This window comes from Gambusia affinis, linkage group LG20, assembly GCF_019740435.1.
Source record: "Gambusia affinis linkage group LG20, SWU_Gaff_1.0, whole genome shotgun sequence".
In the NCBI taxonomy this organism is placed as follows: domain Eukaryota; kingdom Metazoa; phylum Chordata; class Actinopteri; order Cyprinodontiformes; family Poeciliidae; genus Gambusia; species Gambusia affinis.
In genome coordinates this window covers 4,648,885-4,674,860 of record NC_057887.1, presented here as the reverse complement: position 1 = coordinate 4,674,860, position 25,976 = coordinate 4,648,885, and the positions used below count along the sequence as shown (strand labels likewise).

The 25,976-nt window shown below is 38.4% G+C and overlaps 1 protein-coding gene across 1 annotated transcript in view; it reads right to left on the bottom strand.

Annotated features, from left to right (window-relative positions):
- The window catches only part of LOC122823739 (ras-related protein Rab-26), an 84,605-nt gene extending 59,911 nt beyond the window's left edge, over positions 1 to 24,694 (bottom strand). Inside the window, exons 1-2 of the mRNA XM_044103673.1 lie at positions 24,064 to 24,694; positions 20,684 to 20,794 (exon numbers count right to left, since the gene is read on the bottom strand). Coding sequence (XP_043959608.1) covers positions 20,684 to 20,794; positions 24,064 to 24,240 — 288 coding nt within the window. The 5' untranslated portion in view covers positions 24,241 to 24,694. The remainder of the gene's footprint in view (positions 1 to 20,683; positions 20,795 to 24,063) is intronic.
- Between the last annotated feature and the right edge of the window lie 1,282 nt (positions 24,695 to 25,976).

Sequence of the window (25,976 nt, the reverse complement as noted above, 5' to 3'; positions counted from 1 at the left end):
ATTTCAATTACTCAAATATAGAATATAGTAAAGAAAAAATATTATAACAAATAAGACAAAACGATGCACAATGACAAACAACTACACACAAATGAACATTAAGATTCAACAGCCGCCATAGGACAGCCATGCCAATCAATATGCCGGTCAGACCAGAGTCTGCTCTTAATATATATGAACAATCAATCTGCAGGAAGTCCTTCAGCTGAGACAGGAAACGTAGAGCTCAAGGTCTGCATTTAGAGAGGGAATTTTTAAAACCTCTTAGAAACGACATGCATCACACTGAGCAGAATCTGCAAACCAGAAGCCACCAGAACCACGAGTCATGGGAAGAAAGAAATGCAGCCTCTAGTGTTTCCCTTACAAATGTCTGTAAAACTTTGTTGATAAAGTCGGAAAAACAATCTTGAAATGTTTGTTCATGCGATAATTTAATAAAAAACATACAGCTCCACATATAAGCATATTCAAGGTTGAATTTTATTTCTATATGAAATAATCTGATAAATTTTACACCACTATGCTCATGTAAAAATTATGAATTTTGAAATGATTAACTCTGACCTGTGCTAATGCAATTTTAATCTCTAAAGAGTCAACCTGCAGGCAAGGGAGCTTGTTAAGCTTCCAAGTTTTCACACCAAGTAGCTCAGCCAGACATTTAAAAAAGGAAGAAGGAAAACCTGTCAGCGAAGCAGATAACAAAAAACTTCAGGGACACAAACTAAACTGTCAGCATTTGGCTTTCAGCTGCTGCTAATTTCTTCCACCGCATCTACATGATTCACTGCTGGAAAGTAAACAACAAAAAGCTTAAAACAACAAACAGCTGGGCTTCAGCGATGCAGGTGTCGACAGTGCTCTGTCCAATTAATGGGGACTTAATGAGAGTTAATAGTTCCAACTTGCTGGCTCCTCAAGTTTTCAGAGCGTGGGTTTGAGGAAGACCGGTGTGCTCCGAAAACAAGACAATTACAAGAGCTACTGTAGGCACTTGGTTGGCACTGACAAATATATCTGTTACTCAATCCAACCGAGGAAGAAGAAATACGAAAAGTAATTTCCTTTTTACCAGCCTTGGGTCCAAATAACCCAATGTGGCATGAACATCTGCTTTGCCCTGCTGCTGTCTGAGTGAAATGAAAGACCGTCTTCTACGACTGGAGGGAACCAAAGGCAACAAACACATGGTTTTGTGTGGACTGTAATCAACATAATGTGATCTGCTGAGTAAGAATGGGGAAAAAAAACTGCTCTGGATGTCTAATTAGTCGCTCAGCTGCATTTTGAGTTGTTTTAGCATCTAAAACGTGGTAAATCTGGTAAAATCGGAAAATAAAAGACAGTCAAGAATAAGTTACATTGTTAGATATTAAAGGCTCTCCCACACTTCATCCAAAGCAACTAAATGGGCTCTCATTGACGTAGTTGCGGAACAGAAATTGTGTGATTTTGTTCCCGTCCCTTCTTGACACCAGGCCCGGGTCGAACTATTTCAACAGAACTCTGCTGGGTGATTAATCAGAAATTTGTCATGTTTTTTGCAAAAAAAAAAAAAAAAAAAGTGAACTCGGACAGCAACGCTGATATTTCACTTCAACGAGTCCGCTTTCACTATTGGGTTTTTATATCTGAAGGAGACATGAGTTCTTTTGAGGATGTGAAATTATGTGCATTTGGCTGATTCTTCATTAAATAACTAGATAGTCAAATGGCTAAAAACTCCTAGATGGAAATTGCAACGTCGTCGTTCATAGAGAATGCTGTCTGAAAAAAGCTGGGGCGATATCGCCCATAAACAATGCGTAGCCTGGTGAGGCAAGTAAAGCCTGGCAGCCCGCCATGCTTATAATACACCAGAGGAAATCCTTGCTGCTCCTTCAAGACGTTTGATTCCACCTGACTGCGTCTGATTAATACCATTTTAAAAATATAGTAATGTCATTTTTGTGGACAAACTAAAACATGAAAGATGCTGAAAACATTGGAATAAGCTGGGATCATTACGGGAACTTTGATATTGTAAGACATAAAGAACAGAATATTAATTTGTGTAACCGTTCAGTAGTTTTTCAAGCGTTAATAAACAATAAAACTGATATATTTCTCAGAGAAGATAAATACTGATTCAGAGCCATTTTTTAATACCAGAATAAGAAAAAAGTAATACTGGAAAATAACCAAAACATATCATGCAAAAATTCCTTAAACAAATAGCTCTCTGTCTAATTTAAAAAGCTTTATTCACATCTACTTTCTGAAAAAGCCAAATACTGACCTTGAATATCAATGTTTTATCTTGTTCAACTATGACATTAAAATGAAAACCTTTCAATATCAGCTTAATATTCTAAACAGACCTTAAATAAATAATAGAGAAAGCTACAGCCATTGCTGCAGTCAGACTCACTAATTATAGTTAAGGTTGGTTCTAGCCGGCTGCTTAGTCAAAGTTACTATGTTTCTGTTTTGTACTGAGGGGAATTAAGAGTTGAAATAATTGATTATTCGCATCATTAGATCACACGTTTGGATGACTGATAATTGTATTTTTTATGTGTTACCCTCTTTAATGAGGACATGCTAATGTACAACATCTGGTAATAAGACCAGCTAATCCTAGATTTGTCATCCTCCATGACTCTCTCTTTCACACCTCATCCGATTCTATTTATGGTTTGTTTGTTTTGATAGAAATGACTCTGCCTTCCTTCTAGAGTCTAAAAAGCCTCCGATGCTGCTGCTTCTGAAGCCTGAGGACTGTAAACTAATCTATAAGGAAGCCATTTTGATTTTTCTACCACGTAAACAAGCCAGCTCATCCGTCCCGTTGGACTCTTGTTCACATCAGCTTTGACCTCTGCTTTCTGAACGACGACCATGCCTTCCAATTTGTATCCCCGAGTTTCCTTTCAAACAAACTGCTGAAACGAGATTTTTCCCTTTATTTCTTTCTTTACCCTTATCTACAGTTTTTCTATTCTTGTTATTTAATTCCCTGTGGGCTGGTGCAGCTGTGTCTGATAGAAGAAGTCTGGCTTATGGACATAAAAGCTACAGATCCATGAAAGCGCTTACCCTCTCCGTCTTGGCCGTCCTGTCAAAAGTCAACACAGATTTCAAACGACGGGTAGTCGACCGGAGTCGGGCTCACATTTCCACCTAATGCCTCTTTTTCAACCCTAGGGGACAAACTTCTACTCTCACAACAGAGAATTTCTACTTGTACTGCAGCTTAACAGCTTGGTGATTAAAACAAACCAGCACACATTACTATGGACAAAAGGAACAAGTCCAAGAATGTAAGATTATACCAGTAGGAGCATTGATTATGATTATGTTTTACTAAAGTTGCTCACGGTAACGGTGAGGATTTGAGTGGACATATTTGACCTTGTGCAGCCTTCCCGTACAGGTGGAGCGATTTGAGCATCGTCATTCATAATGTTTAGCCTCCATTCCCCAGCTGTTGGTGTGAGGCAGAGATGAGCTCCAGTCACATCAAACAGATATATAGAACAGCTCGGGTCCCCCAACAGGCTAGTTTAAAAAATATGGAGCACTTTCGCTTGTTTAGATTGCAAACCTCCCACTTTGGCTTGTGGGTTGATCCCATTTATCCTCCACTGAACAAATTTCCCTACATTTAGCCAGAGGCGGGAGTTAATTTCCACTCACGATTGCAGCGATACTATTTATGCTCAAGGTTAGGCTGCAAGAATCTCACATCAGCCAATGAATAGGAATGCAGCGTTTTACAGTGGCACAATATATACATATTTTCAAATAAAAGCCTGAACACGTCTTACGTAGACGTGTAAGGTTGCTCCCATTTTTTACCCCACAAGAGAGACTTTAGAAAAAATTCCTATTACGAGGCGAGGAGCATGCTAAGCCCATCTAAACCACTCAATCCTTTCCCAGACATGATAGTATTATCCAAACAATAGGCCGGGAATCCTATTAGGTCATGTGGTCGTCTTATTTTAAATCTTACCAGGCTTAAAACTCATGTCCAAGCCCATGACATATCTTACAATATCCAGAGGTGTTACTGAGAGCAGATTTGCAAAAAATGTCAAAACATTCTCTGATTAAATAGTCCAACATCCTGTTGAAATGTCCTAAAGTAAAGACAGTATGCAGACAGATTGTTCAATAGACAATGGTTTACAAAGTTCAGACAGCTTTCCAAGGGGCTGTTTCATAGAAACCGTGCTTTGTTTGACTAACAAAATCTGAAGACTAAATTAGGGTGTTTTCACACCTGATAGTCCGGTAGACTTGGTTTGTTTGGAGACAAAAATTGCAACATTTGTTGCATTTTCAGCTGGTACAGTTCTCTTTCACACTGCACTGTGTCAAATTAATAAAAAACCTTTGAAAAACCTGTTTACTCCCTCGCCTGTGGTGGCGCTGCACCAAGAACCACTGAACGAAAAGACATAAACTCCTCTGACGATGACATGAGCGCAATTTGCTTCTTCAGGAAATGTAAACAAAACTGGAGTGGCGTCAGATTTTAGCGACTGTTTTTTTTCCCTTTAGCAAAAAAATACAAGCCATTTCTCCCACTAGTGCTGGACTAATGCATTGATTTTGGTTGAATTTCCCAGAAAGCCCTACAGTATAATCCACTTCCTGCTTTTAGAGTTGTCTCCAGTCCACTTGGCATTCACATATGTATTCAAACCGCGCCAGAGTTCACTTCAACCACACCGAGACGTAGGTTTTGTGGTCCACATCAGTTTGAGTACGCGTTCACACCTCCCCAAACAAACCAGACTTTCTAGGCAAACGAAGCAGAGTTTGATTAAAGCAGACTAAACAGAGCTAGTATGAATGCACCCTTAGTTTCATAAATTGGTAGATGGTCCCACTGTGGAGATTTGACATTTCTAGATGTAGAGAATTATCCTTCCTCCATTAGGTTCATGATGTATGAGGTTGAAGACAAATCAGTGAGTGGAATTCATGAATTCCACTTATTAAGACTAAAATACAGCTGGTCCCTTTGCTCATGCTGTTCTTATGGCCTAACAGAGCAAAATGGCATCAAACAACATTTGGTAATTCCTTTTGTTAGCCTCTGCCCAAGCCACACGCTAAAGAGAGCGTTCCCTGGGGTGTCATTTCCTTTAACATTAGCTATGAGGGTGTTTCCCAACATGCAATTTCCTTTAGCTTTGCATGCAACTGGTCTATGTGAATGCATGTATGTGAATAAAAGCATGCAAATAGCCAAAAGGGAAGAAAACAGAATTATTTTTTCTCAACAGATTACTGCCAAAATCACCAAGAGGGATTTAATAAAATCCCTTTTTACGATCACCTTTTATCATTCTCAATATAGACCACCACAAAATGTCAGTACAAACTTTTAAGCCCATATTGCTTATCCATAATTTGAATGTATTTCGCTCATACTGATACTATGACCTCTGTGACTTTTCAAGAAGCTGCAGTACGGTCTGTTTCTTCCCAACATGTTTATATTGGGTCTTGGTGACCTGTAGCCAGCTAGTGGAAAAAGTCATTGCTAGCCTATTAGTTACAATGTTTATTTTACCTTCTTTATTCATGGCAGTCTTAGCCCTTTTAAAAAGCTAATAACTGTGAATTTTCATCTACATTTGCCACTTCTGACAAATCATAGCTTTAAAAAACGATTCTCAGGGGAAAGATAATCATTACTTACCTGACCAGCCATTAGTTTAAATAACATTGCTCCCTCCTAATGTATGACTCATACTGTATGATGCATATGCATGTTGCTATAGATACAGAGCAGATTAGCTGTACGTTTGCAGAGCCTTTAGGAGCGTTTGTTTTACTCGATTCAAAATAGCAACAGAGGGCAAACTATTTTCAGCAAAATGTTGAAAATAGTTTGTTCATCAAAGCTTTCAGTTCTTCTCCTGAGATCAGATCCAACAGCCTCAGTTCTTTTTTTTTTTTCTTTTTTTTAGCTATTTCCTTGAGACTCACTCACACAGCAGCTGGGAATATTTACACTCTGATAATATTACTGCGCTTTCGCTAAAGTATTCACACTTTTTCCCCCCACATGACACCAGACAGGTCAGGGATAAAGCAGACATTGGCAGACCTAGAGAAGCATGGCCGCCCACTTAATCTGACCATGGTAACTTTGGAAGAGCTGCAAAGATTCATACCTCAGGTGGTAGAATCAGGTGAAAAGTTATTTATATCTGCAATTTACAAATGGCGCAGCTATGGGAGAATGATGAAGCTAAAAAAGGGGCAAGACATGCGGTAAATATCGCCGGGTCCGGGAATCGAACCCGCGACGGCCGCGTCGAGGACTCAAGGCCTTCAAACATGGGTCGCGCCATCCCCTACACCACCATGGCATGCCCGTCATTGCCCTACCACCAGTTTATAATCAAATTTCATTTTATGCAGTCATGAGGATCAGTTAAGGGATCAGTTAACTTTGTGATGATCCTTATCTATGTGTTCATCATTATCTTTATGATATACCACCTATTGGGTAATGCAGTGACGTGCGGTGAGGTTCATAGCTGGTGAGGCACTGACGTCATCAGAATCAGATTTGCAAATAGATGCATAGATTGACAGCAGTTTACAGGTTATGTTTCACTTCTGCATCCTTACACATACAAACTGTAGCTCACAAAACACACATTTCCTTAAAAAACAAAACAAAAACTCACTATCTCTATTATAATCTATCGCTGCACTTGACTTGCTTCCCGAATCGTTTAGCCTAGCTCGCTGTCACTTACTCGGCAGTCGAGGAGTGAACAAGACGAACGTCTGGGATCTTGAGCGCCCCCTGCCATGAGGCAAGAGAACTGCCTGCCTCACCTCGAACCTGTTCTCTGCCGTTTATAATCGCTCATTACACGAAACACGTTACACAAACACAGTTGGTGACAAAAAGCACTGTACATTATATACATAAGCTAAATTATTGGAAATAAGTTCACATATTAAATTTGTTTAAACCATTTTATTGACGCCGTACAGCAACATGCTCTCTCCGCTTAGCAGCCAGCGCAGAGCCAGGGGTTGCGCAATCCAAGGTGAGGCAGAGCTCGCTGCTGCCTCACCGGCATCGCTTCCAAGCATTTGAATGGGAAAATAAGAAAATTCAGCGATTTTGAACAAATAAAAATCGAAATTGGTGAAGCTACATGAAAAATAAATATTTTTTAGTACAAACCACCGGATGAATATAACAATTTAAATTACTTTATGATTATATATTTTCTTTCTTTCCATGATGGCTGGTTCCCCTGACCGCACGTCACTGGGGTAATGTATTCATTTGTTTTCAAGGCGGTAGGAAAAAAAATTTAATCTGGAATATAGCTCAAATACTCGGCACATTAAAGTGAAATATAGCTACACTGCTGTGTTTGGTGCCGTTTCTATTAATCCAGGATTTCCGAGCATCACCAGTATCTGATTAATGTTGATTTACTGCAGCGGGGACGTACAGGCGGAGAGGAGACAACGTTATTTCCATGAAGGACACTGAAGAAACATTAACTAATCATCCAGGTATCATCATGCCCTTCAGATAATGGGAATTAAACATGAGGCAGTTGATTCTTGATTGTTTTTCAATGGGCTACAACACATGACCCACAACGTCATACTTTTATCACGATTGTTCTAAATGGAACTTGTTAAGGATGCAGAAGAATCATCTGAGATGGAAATTTGCCGACTGCTGCATCTTCTTGTTTCTATTTCTGTTTTAAAGCCAGGCTCTGAATATGCAGATTATTGTTGAAGGTTCTGTTGATTTTCTCTCAATTGTGAGATCCTTTGCGACACAATAACTTTCCAAATCTTTAATTTTGGAATGCCAATAGTGTTTACTTCTTACTTTCTAATCAGAGGAACAATTTGTTCTTCTACTCTTCTGCTCCAAATCGCAATTAGCAGATAAAACAGTCTATCACTTGTGTTCATAAATTCAACTCCTAAGAGATCAGTCTTCCTAGTGCAACATTGGCCTTTTTCATCCAAACAGAAAATGTTGTTATTGGGAATGTTTTTAGGTCAGGAAAGCTTAAAGATGTTAGATAAAATGCCAGCGAACTTTAACTGGAGTATATTGTGTGTAAAATGTTAAACGGAGACCAGTTTTTAAAATCTACTATTGCGAGATCCTTACGAGAAACCTTACGAGATCCTCACAATGTGCCAACTTTGAGTAAAGCTACAAACTGTTTCCATCCAATTGTCATGTGAATTTTGAGAGAACTTTTAACAATGTTGCAAATAAGAACAGAGATGCAAATTAGACGGATTCCCAAACCATCGGTTGGTTTGGTGCCAATCACCAAGGCCGAGCAATGCGTAATTTTGTCAGATGTTGACGGTATGCATTGCTGTAGGAAGCAGCATGAACCACTCAAATGGAGAGTTCCCTCCTCTGTACAGGTTTGACACTTTTTATAATCTTTGTGTCTCTGGGAAAGCACAGACCCACCATCTGATGGCGGTCTGTGTCTCGATGACAAATTTTGCTGGATGATAAATTGTTCCAGAAGTTACTGCGACAAATGATAATACTGTTGTTTTGAGATAATCTGAGTAATATAATGATAATGGCACAATAATGCAAGAGCACATTCTCAACTATCAATAAACTCTAAATCCTAATGAACATTCAACACTGGAACTGGGAGACATATTAAATATCCAAAATAAATACACAAGAGAACAAACAACAACATGAATAATCAAGTCTAAACAAAATTATGCTTTGAAAAGGCCTAGTTGACACCAACGCACCAGACTGAAGACTTTTACCATCCAGTTTTTAGTGGAAAGCGAGAAAAGAGAAAAACAATAAACCATGCAAAAACTGTTGGTGGAAACACAGTTACTATTTCACATTAGTGACGCAAAAATCTGAAAAAAGATGTTGATCAAAAGCAGCAAGAAAACCCTGGTTACTATGCCCGGCCGTGGCTTCCTGCATGAAGCTGGCATGTTCTCCATGGCTTGAAAAAAAACATGGCTTGGTTGATTAGCTTAATTAATGAGCTGTGTGTGAATTGTTGTAGGCTGTTCAGGTAACCAACCTGCAGCCATCTTGCTACAGACATGCCTCATAGTTAATTAACTGTTATTTAAAAACTGTGTTGTAATAATAAGAGTGATGAATTGCATACGTGTACCGTTTATTTTAATGTTTTAAGCCAAAAACAACAAAAAAGAACAATATTTTACCTCAAACAAAATGTACATATCACCCAGAGTGGCCTAAGAAAGTGATGACAAGTATTACAAAAACTATGAATCTCATTTGAATGCAAAGAGCTAGCTGGATTCACTGGCACACAACAATAACATAATAACATATAGAGTGATCTGACATTACAAAAAGAGCTAAAGAAAAACATGATTAGCTCAGATCATCTAAGGAGGTGAAAGACAAGCAGCTGCAGCGTTATTATCCTTCATCTCTACCAATGGATGAAGATAAATTAAGTGCTTGATGGCATCTTTTTGTACCTTTCAATACTAAAATAATGTAATCTGTAAGGTCTCCACATTTGAAATTTTGCCTGTGTAAAAAGCATAAAATTACCTACAACATTCAGCAACATTACCTACAACATTCACATAATTGGCCTAAAAGCCAATTATGTGATGTTTGGTTGTAGGAATCCTGTCCTGCATGTCTTAAATATAAGACTGTAAGAAGATTTCCTGGCTAAGGCGGCTGAACTGACTTCTCATTTCATCTCATGCTTAAAAGAAAGTCAGATGGTCTGTGAACTTTTTAAAAAAAGAAACTGTACTTTCTATGTACTTTTCTGTTTCTTTATATTTTTACCAGATAACAGCAAGGCTGAACAGAGAAAAACAAATGGTCAAATTTGTGTGGTGAAAAATAAGAAATTGGAATTTAACCTACACTGTAGATTCTATTGAATTAGTATGAAATGTGTGCTTGGAGTTAAAATATGGTGAAAGTACGAGCTTCCTAAGCAGCCTGGGATTTCTTTGCTTTTGCACTACAACTGGCTGGTCCTTTTAAATTAACTTAAACTGTTGGGTCATAAATAAAAAGTTATTTTTAATTCCTACAATTTTAGCCAGACCAAAATAGAAATAAAAATTTTAAAAAATACATAAAAAAATCTAAAAATCACGGATTTTTTTCAGTGATAATATTTTTGCTAAAATTATTTCCTTGGAACAAACTGCTCAAAGCAAACGCGCAGCCTGTGTGAAGTTGCAGTCGTGTGAAAAATAACAATGAAGATGAGACGGCGCTCCATATGGAGGGAACAGAAGTTTTAGCAGCTGTGTTGTGATTTCTCACGACTGCGATAAATCAGAGACAAATCTTTTCCTCGCGCGATGAGGCCGTTTGCTAACAGCCTGCTCTTTCCAGCCAACTAAAAATTCATTCACCCATGTAAAATAATTAATCAGACAACCATATTTTACATCCCGTGAGCGGCAGCAAACTGAATGACTCAGCATTGTGTTTTAAGGGAGACCTGTTCCTTTGATTTATGTAACAACTTGACCTCCTTCCTACAATATTTCTAGTTATAAATGATGGAGTGACTACGATCAAATGTGAAATGCCGTCCCTCAGACTATGTGTAGATTAGTCGGTAGAAAGGTTCAGAAACAGAAGTAGAAGTGGCTTGATTACTCCCAGCTTGCAGAGTATGTGTAAACTTTTGTGGACATTTATATATTTTTGCAAGTGGTCGATAAGTGGAAAAATCTTTACATACCGATGGATAAAGTGGAAAGAAAATTCCTGTTCTGCAAAACATCTGTTGTAGAAAGGGTGTGAGTGTTGAAGCTTCAGACATCACCATCTGGAGCTGGACCCTTTTTTTTTTTTTCTTGAAGATGTTTACATGCACTGAATAAAAAGACATGCATGCCTCTTTCCAAGGAAAAGGCTAGACCAAAATTGTCTTGTTTTAGGTCAGAATTACCTAAATTATTTCTATTTGATAAATGACAGAAAACATAGAGAGGACAATTTTTAAAGATTTTTTTTTTTGTAACTTTCTTCCAATTCATAAGTTTTCACGCATTTGCCAGCATCAGGGATAACTGTCCTTTGACGCATGATGTGGGTGAAACCTAAACTAGTTTCAATATTTTTTATTTTATCCAAAAGTTGAGACCAGATTCCAAGTTTTGTTGAAAATGTTAACATTTCCAACAAAAACCCACCGACAACGCCAAAAACGTGCGTTGTGTTTTCATGAGCAGTTCGGATACAATCAACCACTCCGTCATGCTGCGAGCAGAAAATAATTATTTTCTCACTAGAAGAAATCAATTCTCCATGTGCAGCCTTGCGTGGGGAGCAGAGCAACGCTTTAACCTCGTCTCCCTCCAGTGGAGCTGTTCAGCAGCCTTCACTGAACCACTCTGATTGACTTGGGAGGCTTCCAGCTCTCAGAGAACACAAGTCAGCTGCGAGTGTGAGGTAAAGCTTTCCAACATCCAGCGTGGCAAGAATCAAAACGGTGCGTGGACAGACCCATCTGAAAATCTGCCACCGTCTCCAGATGTTGTCACGGTTACTCAGCTGGTACGGCAACATCCAAACAGTCGACATCTCCACCTCAGGCAAACCTGAGGCAAAACAAGCCCGAGAGCCATCTGCCTTGCTAAACGGGCAGAATTTGATAGAAGCAGTGGCCACACAGTTGCTATGTTGTCATGGTTACTAGCCCATAACAACGGTCTCCTGGGAGTACAACAAGTACTTGAGGAGTCATGTGATGCAAAACAGAAAAAGGTAAAACGGAGCAGACAAGCAGGCTGGACTGTGAGAGTGTGTGTGTTTATGACTTCAGGCCCATCACACACCAGGAATCAATTAATCAGGTCCAAAACAGAAACTACAACAACCCAGATCATTTGTCTTCACTTCTGCCCAAGGCAGAGTAATAAAATCAGCTTCAGGTTTGTCTTGGTAACGCAGCAAACATCACGTATTTCAAACAAAATCTGTGATCTCTGCAATACTTTTCATTTCACCATAGGAACGGTGTGTTTACGGTGATGAGCTGCAGACATTTTTGTTTGGAATCCAAACCAATACGTTTCATTTTGTCTCACCTGGATAGATCACCTTTCTGTGATCTTTAAAGTATCTTCAAAATATTATATAATCTTGGCAACTTCTTTTTCTTTTTTAAGGCAACTTTTTAACTAATGTTCTTTAGCAAACATCTCAGCTCCCCACACAACAGCTGGATTTGTACTGAGAAAATTACACTCAGGTGGATATTTACTTATTCTATTTAGGAGCATTAGAGTAAAGGGGGTGGTGTCACATTGCAATTTTTCAACCGTGCGATACATATAACATTACGAAGAAAAACAAAACCCCACAGGAATTATCAATAGATGACCTCAAGTTATGCTCGTCTTCTGCAATCTTGTTGACAGTTAACCTGCATTTTGTGTGAAATTTTCAAGTATGGTTTTTCTTCATCTGTTTTTGAGGATTATTCTTATTAGGGCAGCAAGAGATTAGAAGATCTTTCATTATGGTACATATTGTGATCACAAATTGAGTTGTCATACATGCCTACTTTCTTCCTTCCTCCTCATTTGCCATAAGACTCTCTGGCTGAATGTTATGTTCGTATGAAAAACGCAGGTTTAAAACACATTGAATACATTTGTCAACAAATATTCCGCTCCAAACTGTCCTTTGTACACACAATATTGCAATGATTACTTAAAAAAAAATGTTTTTTCTTCCAATTCACCAATTCACCATTTCTTTTGTGCTTGTGCTCAACATCCCAATAAAATGGCTTCAGAATGACAAAAACGCAAGATTACGGTGCCTCAATACTTTTGGAAGGCAACGTGCTCCTCAGTGTGCCAGTAAACAACCATCTAATTTACTCATTTAATTACAGAGATAACAGTCAGGAGATCCAGCATGTTTCTCTGAGCAGTTCTCCTCTCAAATGAACACGTTTCTCATGAACACGCTGCCTTACGCGCTTAGGAAAGACAGCTTACTGTAATCTCATGCTTAATGTTCCCAGCAACATTTCACTCTGAAAACAGCTGCTGAGGAACCACCAGAGACAGAAGCCAAACTGCTTCAGAAGCTAAAGATGATGAGAATAAGAAGAGAAGGAATTCACAGCCTCTATTGTCTAAAACTGTACAAATGGAGCATTTGGGTGAATTTTCAAAGCATTTATCTGATCTCTGTTAGGAGCCCTCTGTCAAAAATAAATACACCACAGACAATAATCTAACCTCATATATTATAATGGAAATGATAAGGTGTGCCATGACAGCTGCAATAATTTATTATATGTTGACACAAACTTTTGTCCAGTTTTTGGATGATGATTCGATACTTTAAGTTAAACTCTGCTTCTTGCACACAGTGATTTTGACAACATTGTGAACGTCAAGTCTATTTCTGTTAACTATGATGATTTCCTGCTTACAGCTGATGAAAACATGACATTTGAGACAGGAGTGTTAAACGTGGGCTTAGTGAAAAAGATTATTTTCAAGAAAAAAATACTTCTAATGTGAGGGCTCCACAGTGGCGCAGTTGGTAGCACTGTTGCCTTGCAACAAGTACAAATAAGATCAAGTGCAATGTTACAAATAGAAACAAATGGTATGCTTCAGTTTATTCTTTCTCTTCTTACTGTATATATATTTATCAAGATCAATACAGAAAGATTTTATTGCAAACAAATACCCACTAACAAAACCATTGAAACCATGTAACAAGCTACATTTATTTTATTTTTTTCACAATGCATCTAGAAAGCTAATTGTATAAACTGAAACAATGTTCCCAGTCAGACTGTAAAAGGCAGGCGGGGGACATTTCAGGAAAATGCAGGTTTTGAGAGAAAACCTGCATTTATTTGATTATTTAATCAAGAAATTAATCAAAAAAATGACTCAACTGCTATATTATTCATTAGTTCCAGCGTTGTGTACCACAGATAACTGACAGGGTTTGTTAAGGACAAATTATCCTAATAATTAATTGCTGTTTTGGTTCATCACTTCCTTAAAACCAAATCAGACAGAAAAACACAGAATGGACCAGAACCAGCATCAGCAGGCTGTAAACTTCAGGTCAGTGTTCGACTAAAAGACAAGCAACGATGAAAAACAGCAAAAGAGTGGCTCTTAAATTTGGCAGCAGTCCAGACCATCAGTATGCAGGAGTTGGAGTGGGAAGTTAAGCTGATTTTCCCAGAAGAATCAAAAGAAACTGAGTCCAGTGATCAGAAGCTGTTGCATTAAACCAGGAGGAGCATGACCTTGGAGAGGCTACGGATGAAACCAGACAGTCGGGCGATGCAATGAATAGGAGAAATGTTTCTAATGTTTGCTGGTCAACTCTTTCTTTTCCATTGAGAATTTAAATGTCTTGAGTGTCATAATCAAGTTATCCATCATGAATCGTCTAAAACCTGGTTTCTCTGTATCCCATGTAAGCTGACAAGTTAAAAAAGTTCAAGATAAAGTTTTTAGAACGCTCTACTCTAGAGTGCTTTTCCATATCCAACCACTTTCCAATCAAAGAAAAAAAAAAATGGCATCAAACTATGCCTCTAATGCTGTACGCAAGTGCATTTTGTTGTAAATTGGTATGTTGACGCCATGGTTTATGGAGTGAACAAGTTGTAACTCTTGATTGTTCTTTTATTTGCTTTAGTGTACTTGTTTTTAAGTGCTTTTAAATAAAATTCTATTCATTATATTGTTCTTGTAAAGAAAAAGGCAGCAAAGGATTAGAGGATATTTCAACTTTTAAAGTAGAAAGAAGCAACAAAAAAAACAAAAACAACACTTGCACCTGTACATGCAACAAAGATACAACTATTCAACCATTTAGCTGTGTGTTTCAGTTATAACTTAGCTAAGCTAAAAGGTAAAGTAACAACTATTAGTGTATGAAGGAACAAGTATACACTAACGTAATGTCAATCTGAGCCAGGTTCCGTTTCTGCTGGAGTTTCCTTCCTGTTAAAGGAGGGATTTTCCTCTCCACTGTCGCCACATGCATGCTCACTAAGAGGGATTGTTAGATTGTATGTATAATTGAACTCAAATTACTTTTTGTGGTAAAAGTGCCTCAAGATGACAGAATTGTAGCTATTTAGATAAGTTGACCTATCCGGTGAATTGCAACTCTACCTAAAAGGACTAAAAAAATGAATAAAAAAAATAAGGGGCAGATATTTATATCTAAGGCTCAGAGGTGAAGGGGTGTTAGTAAAAATAAAACATCTTCCAGTGTGGAAACAGATGAAACTCATCAGCAATTCTAACTGAGAGAAAACAATACGGACTGAGGGCGACGTTTGAAGTTTGATTTCTGGTGCGTCATCTCTTTCTGTCAGGAAAAATATAAACAGCACAGAAGGTTTTCACAAGTCCACCCTCTTTTCCAGAAAAACGTTCCCTCTGCTTCGAGGTTTCTGACACCTTCACCTCATTATCGCAAAGGTCACCGGAGCACATCCCTGACGGTGCTGAAAAGTGCTGCTTTTTAACTCCGACTCCTGCATTAACTGCATATATTAACTAAAGAGGAGTTGCTTTACTACACTTCAGTGCCTGATGGGCACAAAGACCGGAATACATTTCCAAAAGATGAGAGAAGTAGCTCTTTGTTTCCCTCTAGATAAAACAATGTACTTTTTCAATTTACATGATATTTAAATAGATTTTTTTGATACCACAGTATGTTGATGGATTTGGAAACAGAGCTTCATTTAACCTGGACTGCCCTCTCACAACTAGTTGAGCAACATCTCATTTGAAATTAATATTAGTGCCGAGACGCCATTAAAAATTCTACTTGAGTTAATTGAAGGCTCTGTAATTAATTAACCACAACTTAAAGACTGCATATTGACTAAATAAGCAACATTTTCAATTCAAAAATTAATTTTTGTTGCCACATTATTAAATTGATAGACATAACAGATATTGATTGTTGTTTTTTTTTTAACTGTTGTGTGGGTTATTAAACCATCAGATTGCAAAGTACTATTATACCTATTCACCTTTCAAGTGTTTCAGGATCATTTGAAGGTCTTGTCCAGCGCCTCATCAGGCCATTTTTCAATCAAAATTTATCCCCCAGTGGAAGCAGCTTTATCATCCATCACTGTTTGCGCATGTTGCTTGTGCGTCAGATTTGCAGGGCGTACCAGAAACACAACGCTAAGGTTCCTGCTAGAGGCTCTGCTATGTAAAATAAATAAATACAAAATAAACAAGCATTCCAACATGTTCAAACTAATGACACTGATTAATTGAAATTAATGTGTTAAAGTCCCAGCCCTAGTTGCTATAAATATTGACTGCTTACCATACTTGGATTAGAAAGAAATACTTTCACGCCAACATTTCTTTTGTCTTTGATTTTGTCACTTTCACAAGCATCCGATTAGGGTTTGGTGTCAAACATAATCCAAGTAAATTCAAAGTGTAGTTTTTGAAAGATAATTTTATATTTTAAAAAGGAAATAAAAGCTATAAACAGTCTTTATTTAAAATAACTGCCTGCCTTGTTAAAGTACAATTTAAATGCGCGTCACAAAACTCTTTGTGTTCGGTTCCACTTGCCAAAACTGATCAGCGCAAAACTCACTAAAATTGAACATATTAAAAAAATAAAGCAGGGATGGAACAATCCATTTTTTTCACTGCTGGTATCAATATCTGAGATTTAATATTGACTGATACTGAAAAAAACAGAGCTGAATTGAGTTAAATTGACTTATGTATTTGCTCTTTTTATAAAGCACATACATAAAAGTACTAAATTACAAATGCTCTACACCAACACCTGACACTGCAATGATCTGGAGAGACGCAAGATGTATCAGGAAAGATTTAGAATAGTCATAATGGAAGGACCATTTAAATGTTTTGTGTGATTTTAAAGTCAAAACAAAGCAGCTTTAAAAACCGTATTCAATCTGTCACATATTAGAGAAAACGTCCTTACAAAACACATCACACACTATTACTTTGTCTACATGTATGAATGTGGGCCTGACAAGAATTAGAAACATTCAGTCTGCTGATAATGAATGAAACCGGCCGCAAAGTGATGGAAACTTGAAAGATTTTGGGTGAATAAAATGTCAACATCTCCATTGATGGCTGACGATGATCGTTAGTATCGTGGATGAAATATGAAAACATCTCAGTTAAGTGGTTATAGACACAATGCAGCGTGACGTCACTAGCTATTTGATGACGGATTAAAAAAAAGCTGCTCACTGTCAATGACAGCCATTGGTTTTAGCTGCCAAGTTCTCAACACAACACCTTAAATCTTAAATGAATCCCTGAAATATAAAAGAAAAAGGGACACAGTACTTTGCTACTAATTGTCAGCATTACAACAACTAGATAACCAGATCATAAAAAAGTTTCAATTAAAAAATAATTAGTGAGGAAGAAGGAAGTAGGTTGGTTATGCTAACTTGACTTTGACAACCTTAACATGTAAAGTGCTGCAGAATTCGGTGTTTGAGTTCAGATAAAACTAAAAAAAGGCAACCCACACACCAACTCTCTGGCAGATCATCAGTACAGCAGGTTTAAATGAGGTGGTAGCTAATCTACCACAGCAGTCACTTATTAATAACTGTAAGATAAACATCAGGCCTGAAAACATAAAACTGTAACAGACTGAATGTTCTGTTCTTTGTGTGGGAAATGTCTGCATGTTTTTGGTGTTGGGGAAAAAAAACAAGCTGCCTAGTTTTTAACAAAGTCACCAGTGGCACAGGACCCTCTGACTCAGGGGTGCCCAAGGTCGGTCCTGGAGGGTCGGCATCCTGCATGTTTTAGTTTGCTCCCTGGTTTAACGCACCTGGATCCAATGATGGCTCATTACAGGCCTAAGAAGAACATTGACTTGCTGTTTCAGTTCTCTCCCTGTTCTCTCCCTCCCAGTTCAGGGAGAGAACTGAAACAAGCAGGATGTTGGCCCTTAAGGGCCGACTTTGGGCACCACTACTGCCACATCATCCCCTACTGTTACACCCTTTCATTAGGTTGGAGGATGGAGAGAAAGGAACCTTTGACCTTTCCTCTTTGCATAATATTTGCCATTGGGTTGTTATGCAGTGACCTGCCTTTAGGCCACAGCTTTAAAATCTTCCATATAACAACAAGAAGTCTAAGGTGCTCCAGTCTCTCAGAAAGAAGTCAGAGTAGCCATCACCTCCCTTAAAGGTGGAAAAGCTTCTTTTTTCAATTATTTTCTTTTTTTTTATGCTTTTTTTTTTTTTCCTTTCTGTTCCGTATCCCATACTCATGTAAGGTGACTGGCAGCACAGTTTACAATTTTCTATTTTTTCTGTTTGTAAAAACGCAAAACTAATAAAAACGATAAAAAATAACATAAAAATGTTCCATATTTTTGCTAGTCAACATGAAATCTCAGTCAGGACTAACTGTTCAACCCTGACAAAGCATTTCTTGTCTCTGTTACCCGAGGGCCACCGTGTGCGATAGCAAACTCCATTTTTGTTCAGCTGAACTCGTTGGGAATAGAGAACTGGTACGCAGCCGTAGCAACGGAGGCTGACTCGGTTACAGCGAGTGAGTGGGAGTGTAGCAACTCCAGCCTGGAAAAAAACAACTAAGAATCAAAGAACTTTCAAATTCTGCAGATGAAAAAGAATATATTTAGAGGAGTTTGGATCTAAAATAGGAAGCAATCAATGGTGTGAGCAGGAACACAAAACTACACTTGGGTAATCAGTCTCCCTGACATATTGAGACAAAACAATGTTCTACTGAAATACTGCTATAAGATGACTTTAACAGAGATGCCAGAACCTTTCTTTAGTTGTGATTAACCAAACTTATACATGTCAATTATTACATATCCTGAAGCAGTCTGCTGCGCTGCTGAATCCCACCTTTCAGTTCTGTGTTTACTGACCTGATTTGATCATCTTTCTACTCTATTATTCCCCCAGAAGCAGCTCTGCTTGACAGCATCAGTGAATCGGGGCTCAGAAACCTCCTGGGTGGTGGTGGTGGTGTTGGGGTGGGTTTCTCTAAAGCGCTGTGTCAGATTCTGTGGCTGTCCTGCTTCAGGGAGCAGCAAGGCAGTAAAAGACAGAGACCGGTCACCTCTCCTAGTCATCAGCAGCCACGATTAATGGGTGGTTAGTTTTTTTTATTGCCATTGTGACACCGCTCTGTAATTATCCCTCAAGGCACTGTAGCCAGTACTTTGGTTTGCCACGAGCAGTAAAACAAATAACAATCCATTCACCCATCAAAACAGAGTCTTTTTAAACTATTGTTAATATGTTTGCTTTATTCAGGTCAAACGTGTTGCTGGGTGTGGAAAACATCTGGTTCAAGGGAAAGACTCTTGATTAACTACTAATGATGTTAGGAAATGTTCAGACTTTAACGGATTCTAGATTTAAGGGTCGGTTCTTTTCTGAAGGAAGGTAATTATAAATAGTTCTGAGGATGTCATTATAATATTCATCTGTGACACCTTAGAGGAAAGGGAATCTCAGTCATAATACAGCAGAAATATTTAACACAGAGAGGGATTCATGAAGCACAACTCATATGCTTTGATGTTCAAGTTCTTATTTTTCCTGACTGCCATGTTCTTTCTGCAGCCACAACAAAAACGGAAAATCAGACGAATCCAAGCTTTTATTTTTATATTTAAAGAGGCAGTATTGTGCGTTTTCCAGGCACATAGTGCCACTTTGTAAAATAATCAACTAACTGTTAACTTTGTTACAAAAGGGCTATGTATATCAAATATGGTTTCAAGAGAAATTTTACTTCCTAATTTAACGCCTTCAAATTGGGCCTCTATCTCTTTAAAAACTCCTCCTCTTCCTGAAGCTCCGCTTTCAGAAAGTCATCACAACATCGCTCTTCTATTAACCCTTTAACAATGTTTAAATATGTGCAGATCCACTAGTCTGAAGGCGTTGAGTAAGGGAGTCGCTTTGAAATTGCAGCTCTCGAAGGCAGAGCCATGTCTACCCAGGCGTTTAGCAGAGCTGAATGGGTACCACAGGAAGTTAAAGGATTTCTCAAAACATGCAAGGAAGAATCAAAGCACCAATCCCGGGATGTTTTTGATGAGGGGATAGCATTAGAAGAAAAAAAACTGAACTTGCAATGTGTGACAGTAATCTACTATAGCACATCACGCCGTCTCCACAGTGAAACACGGGGGTAGCAGCATCATACTGTGGGAATGCTTCAACAGGGAAGCTGATCGGAGTCAAATAAGGCCATTCCCAGAAAAAAACTGTCAGAAGCTGCAAAACGATTGAGACCGAGGTAGAGATCAACCTTCCAGCAGGACCCTCAACAAACAGCAAGAACTACAATGTGGCAAAACTTGAAAGTAAAACAAAGCCTGCTGTAATTTTCAGATCCGTCTTTGTAAAAAAAAAAATAAAAAAATTGAAAACCACGTTGGTCTGTCACATAGAATCCATGACAGTTTGTGGTTGTAACATGACAAAATACAGAAACCTTCAAAATCTATTAGTTGTTTTTTATGGCATTGTAAAACAAGAATCCCAAGGTGTTGACCTCTGAACACATTGACCTTCAGAATGTCTTCATGTGAGCGTGTGTGAGTGCATACCCTGAAATCGATGCCGACGGTGGAGATGAAGCTGCCGGCTAAAAAGGCTCCGTCTTTAAAGCGGACCAGCAGACAGGTCTTTCCCACACCTGAATCCCCCACCAGCATCACCTAAAGCAGAAACAATACAGCATATGGTTTACCCACCTGATGAAATTTAAATGTAATCATTCATTTTCAGCAACTAGATGCAGCATTTAAAACAGTGAACAGTTTCAAAATGTGTCGCTTTAATGCAGAGATGGGCTGTCCATGACAGAGTTCAAATCAGTACATGAGCGATGGAAGATTGGGTTGACATTTCCTCAGCGCAGGTTATGATTAAGTCTTCCATTTGCATTTTTACAATTCTAATTACCTCCCCGTTCTCCATCTGTGGTCCGTCGTCCCTGATAATCCATCGCTTAATCTATTAAGTGTTTAATATTTAAATCTCTTAAGCCCTGCTCAGATATTGGAAATAACACCGACAACTTCATCGGTCGATAAAGTTCCCAGATCTCACTTTGTTCACATGCAGTCCACATCTCAGTTGTTCCTCGTGTCATATGACTGACATTTTGGATTTTCAAAAGAAAGTTTAAACATGTTTCTCTTGGTGTAAAAAAAAAAAAAACCCAAAACAAACAAACACCAAAAGAAACACTCTGCCTATTAAAACAGTAATGGTGGCATGGATCACAAGAATATGTTTACTGTTAGGTGTGACCTAGTAGGCACTGTTCAACTCAACAGCTTTTGTCATAAAAAGGAAACCGACTGTGGCTTTGCGTGAAACATTTACATAAATGTTTGAATGGAAGCCCTGTAGAGTCCAATATAAATTCTAAAAACCTAAATATAACGAGCACTCATATGTTCAACATATCTCTGCATCTCACTGGAAAGCTACTGTGAACTGCTGAATTACCAGCATGCATTTAACAGTAATTACATCACCTTATGCACGACTCGGTCTAAAGCATGTGGAGACTGAGTGCAGCAGAGCATTAGCATTAGCATAAAACTGGCCCTCAAGTAATAACCGTTTACAATTATTTAAGTACCCTGACGCTTGAAAATGTCCACATTTTGTCATGATGTCAGCCCACAAACTTTGATGTGATTAACTGGGATTTCAACACAAAGTAGTTTGTAATTTTATAGTGGAAGGGAAATGGTAGGTGGTGTAAAACTTTTGCAAACAAAATTCTGAAACTGTTGCATTTCCATTCAGCTTTTCTTCGTCTGTGTCGGCCTATGAAGTGATTTATGTAGAGCCACAGAGTAATTTAAGCCTGGCGGGCCACTAGGTTTTACTTGCCCTCCACCAGGCTAAGTGTCATTTATATACTTTTAAATAGGTTTTTTTTTTTTTTTTATTCATCAGTAACAGTAAAAACAGATTAAGTTAGGTTTGTAGTTGATGCAATGAATTGTCTCGTCCTTGCACTTGCCCGTTGGCCTCACACGCTTTTTCTTCCAAATTATGATGCACCTTCATATTTTTGTAACTTTTCATATTTTTGAACACAAAAACGCAGCGGTAGACTGCCCTAAAGCCCTTACCACTGGGCTTGTCAGGTTTTCTGGAAGAAACACACATCAATAACCATTATTAATCCTTATGCCTCAAGAGTTAAAAACAAAATAACAAAACAAAAATTAAGAGGCAAAAAACCTCCCTAGCAAGACACTGTGACGATAAAGCTAATCCACACATGGTGCCAGCATTTCCAAAGAATTAAAAGGAATCCAGGTTATTCAGGAACTGGACATAATTCATCACCAGCCTCTGATTTGGCTTTCCATTGTGCAGTGACGTGCAGTGAGGGGAGGCAGGTGAGTCACTATGACAAGTCAAATGCCAACAGTGACAAGAGAAGAATCAATATGTCCATTTGACTGTTCTAGAAATTTGCTTCATGAATGAAACATTTTTGTGGTCAAAATTGCTGATTTTGCTCGTTCAAATATTTGGAAGCAGTGCGAGGCGAGGCAATGGTGGGCTTTACCTCATCTCTTGTGGCTCTGTGTCACGCACGGCCATTGCCATTTCTCTTTGTATTGCCAATATGTATGTTTGATTACACTTTTAATCCACTCCTGAATGAACGTGAGTGACAGTGTGCATGATTGAGTTGATTTTTGAAAAGTGCCCTCAGATGATGTGTTGTAAATTGGCACTATATGAATAAACTGAGTCAATCTTCTGATTGGCCATAAAAACATAGTGAAAATGTGCATGGTGAGGAAGAAAGTACTGTGCCCTATCAGTGCTGATAGGGGGCAGCACTGAGCTCCATTGGCACAATGTTTTTGTGAAATAAGAAGTGGGAAACACTGCTACCTGCAGATAGTTGTCACTTAAACCCAATATATTAAATTTATAATCTCACTATTATGCAATAGCGAAAAAAAAAAAAAAGCATGGGATCGTTAGATTTTGCATGAATGTCCACAATGTTTGCTCTTCTTTTACGCATTTAAAGACTGAAAACATCTATTTGGATTAGAAACAATCCAGGTCAACTCATCTTTGGTCCAAATCACCATTTAACCAAAAAAAAAAAAAGAAAAAAAATACTGACCATTTTATTTTTCTTGTTATTATTTTTGTTAAACAATATATAATGCATTGCTAAATGTCTCATTTCAGGTCAAAGTTGAAATATAAAATCCATTCATGAACCTCACTCACTGCATTAAAATATTGCATCTAATTTGTGTATATATGCTTTAATGATGACAACTTCAAAGATATATGATTATGTTCTACTACTGCAGGGTGTGTAGGTGCAATAAACATATTTTATCAGCTGGACTCCTGCTCCAGCAAAAGCCTCCTCCTGCTCTGCAGTTAATTGATCTCATTAATTATAGAAACCTGTCTCCATCATCTCCTCTGGGTTATTGCACTGGACTGTGGCGCACTACTCAAAGATTAAACTATATAGACAAGCCGCATCCAAAAGAAAGAATACTGACCGTTTTAGGTTTACAAGCACCATGAATGGCATTCAAAGGATGTGAAAACAACTAATTTACGGTATTTCTTCAAAACACATTACTTCAACCACATAGAAGTAATGTGGTTGAATGAATGCAACTTGTTTTTGTGCATTTTCAAAACTCTTCGTATTTTACTTTTGTGTACAACACATACGCTCCCATATGTCACCAAAATACTGTAAAGGTTTCAAATAATAGCTAATAAAATCTCACTGAGGCGCTTTAGTTCACTTTTTTTTAGGAATAAGAAGCATTAGAATTAAAGCAGCGCGCGTGAAGCCGAATTAGTGGGATTTGCAGCTGGGAAAACTTGCACGTGCTTTCCTTGACTGACAGGTTCACCCGCGCGAGCGTTTCGGGAGGCGTTCAAAAATACCAGCTTTGCTTACCTTGAAAGCGATGTCGTAAAACTCGCCGCTGTTACTGATGGACGGTCTGCTCGGGTAGACCAGAGCCGAGGACGGAGCGCCGGCTGCGGCCAGACCCTTCGCCGTCCGCCCGCTGCTCGGAGACGCCTTTGGGCTCTTGGAGGTCCCTTTGCCCTTCGCTGCCTTCTTCCTGGACATGGCTCTGGGTTAAACTTTAAAGCTTCTCAAGTGAGGAGCGCGTGAAGTTTCGGGTTGGTTAGACGGGAGAACACTTTACTCCACGTTAAGTTGTTGTTGCTGCGCGGTTGAGGGAAGAGAAGTTCACCTGTGCGTCAGAATCATGGCTGTGCGTAAAATTAAAAAAAGAAGAAGAAGAAAAGCGTCAGCGCTCTGGCTCTGAGGAGGGGCGGCTGTTGTCCCGCTGGTGCAGCTGGATGTGAGAAAGCTGAGGACTGTTTACGCTCGCGCTGTCTCGCAGTGTGTTGCTTCATCGCCTCGATGCGAAAGACTTAAAATAATAATAATAAAACAATAGAACAACTCAATGTTAATAAATCGCATTGACATTACATAAAGGCAAGAATACTGTATGTCTCGGCTTTTTAAGAAAACCGATGAATGCAGTTCGGAATACCGAAATCAATCCTATTCATCATCAAAGCAGGTAGTTCTGTCATTAATAGCGCCCTGAGTGAGACTTGCCTTTACTTTCGTAATTCAGCTTAACGTCTGAACTCCTTCATTTTTTATTTTATTGAGGCTTAGCGAAAATCTAAAATCCAGTTTTCCAGAAAAATAGAACATTTCATATCAAATTAAATAAGACTTTCTAAATGAAATGTTAAGCTAAGGGCTACAAGGTCAGGTAGAAGTCTACTGACTTGACAGCTGTCCAACAGATTCCAAAGCAGAGAAAGTAGGTCATTAACCCACTGAAAAAAGTCGACTGTGTATCCAAGCGCTATGGAAAGTTGAGTGGAAGAAAAAAAATGGTAGAAAATACAATGAGCCAAAATTATCAAAACTAACATTATATATTTGTGTGTATATTTCTGTCTAATGAATATAAAAATGACTTCAACCTTTTTAACTAAATTAGGCATTTATCAGTGCATAACAATTAGTGATGGTGAGATGAAGCCTCATGAGGCATTGTACCACTTGAGCCAAATGGTTCGAGAAAGGGTTCATTTCTTGAGGCTTCATGTGCACACGAAACCACCTACTGGCCAGGTGTATAATCACAGCCAGCTGTATCTTAACACATGTGATGCATTGAATTTTTATCTAATATGGCTCTTGGGAATGATTTCACAAAAGGTGTAGGACGAAATCATTTGTCCACATAAATTATGTATACACATATGTGTATAATAAAATATTGTTTGAATGTATTCTCTGTGTGTAATTATTCCCAAAATAGTAGTGTTGTGATATGGCATGTTGTGTAATAATGTTTTTCTGTAACTCTAGAAAAATGGCATGAGCTTAATCAGGCAGAGGACAGTGAAAGTGCTTGTGGAACTAGGGAGGGTGTAGTGAATAGGCTAATGCTTGTGTAACTTGGATGATTTCATTCATTTTTATTAAGAAACAACAATTTCTCCACAGTTTTTGGTTTCAAACGATTTCTCTTTTTTGACACTACTTCTCCAGTGTTTGTTTTGAGCAACTAAAATTAAACAAAAAATAAAAAGCCACCTTATGAAGATAAGAAAAAATACCTGACATTTTGCACACTTTTCTGATTGCAGAGATAAATTTTTAAGATAATAAACTTAACGGGTTAGTCTAACTCTCCATCCAGACTGACCGAGCTTGAGCTATTTTATGGGTAAAGGTTTTAGTTTCTATATGTGCAGAAATACCCCCAAAAGACTTCCACTACAAGAAAGTATTGACTAAAAGGGGGTGGAAAAATGACAAAATGTGAC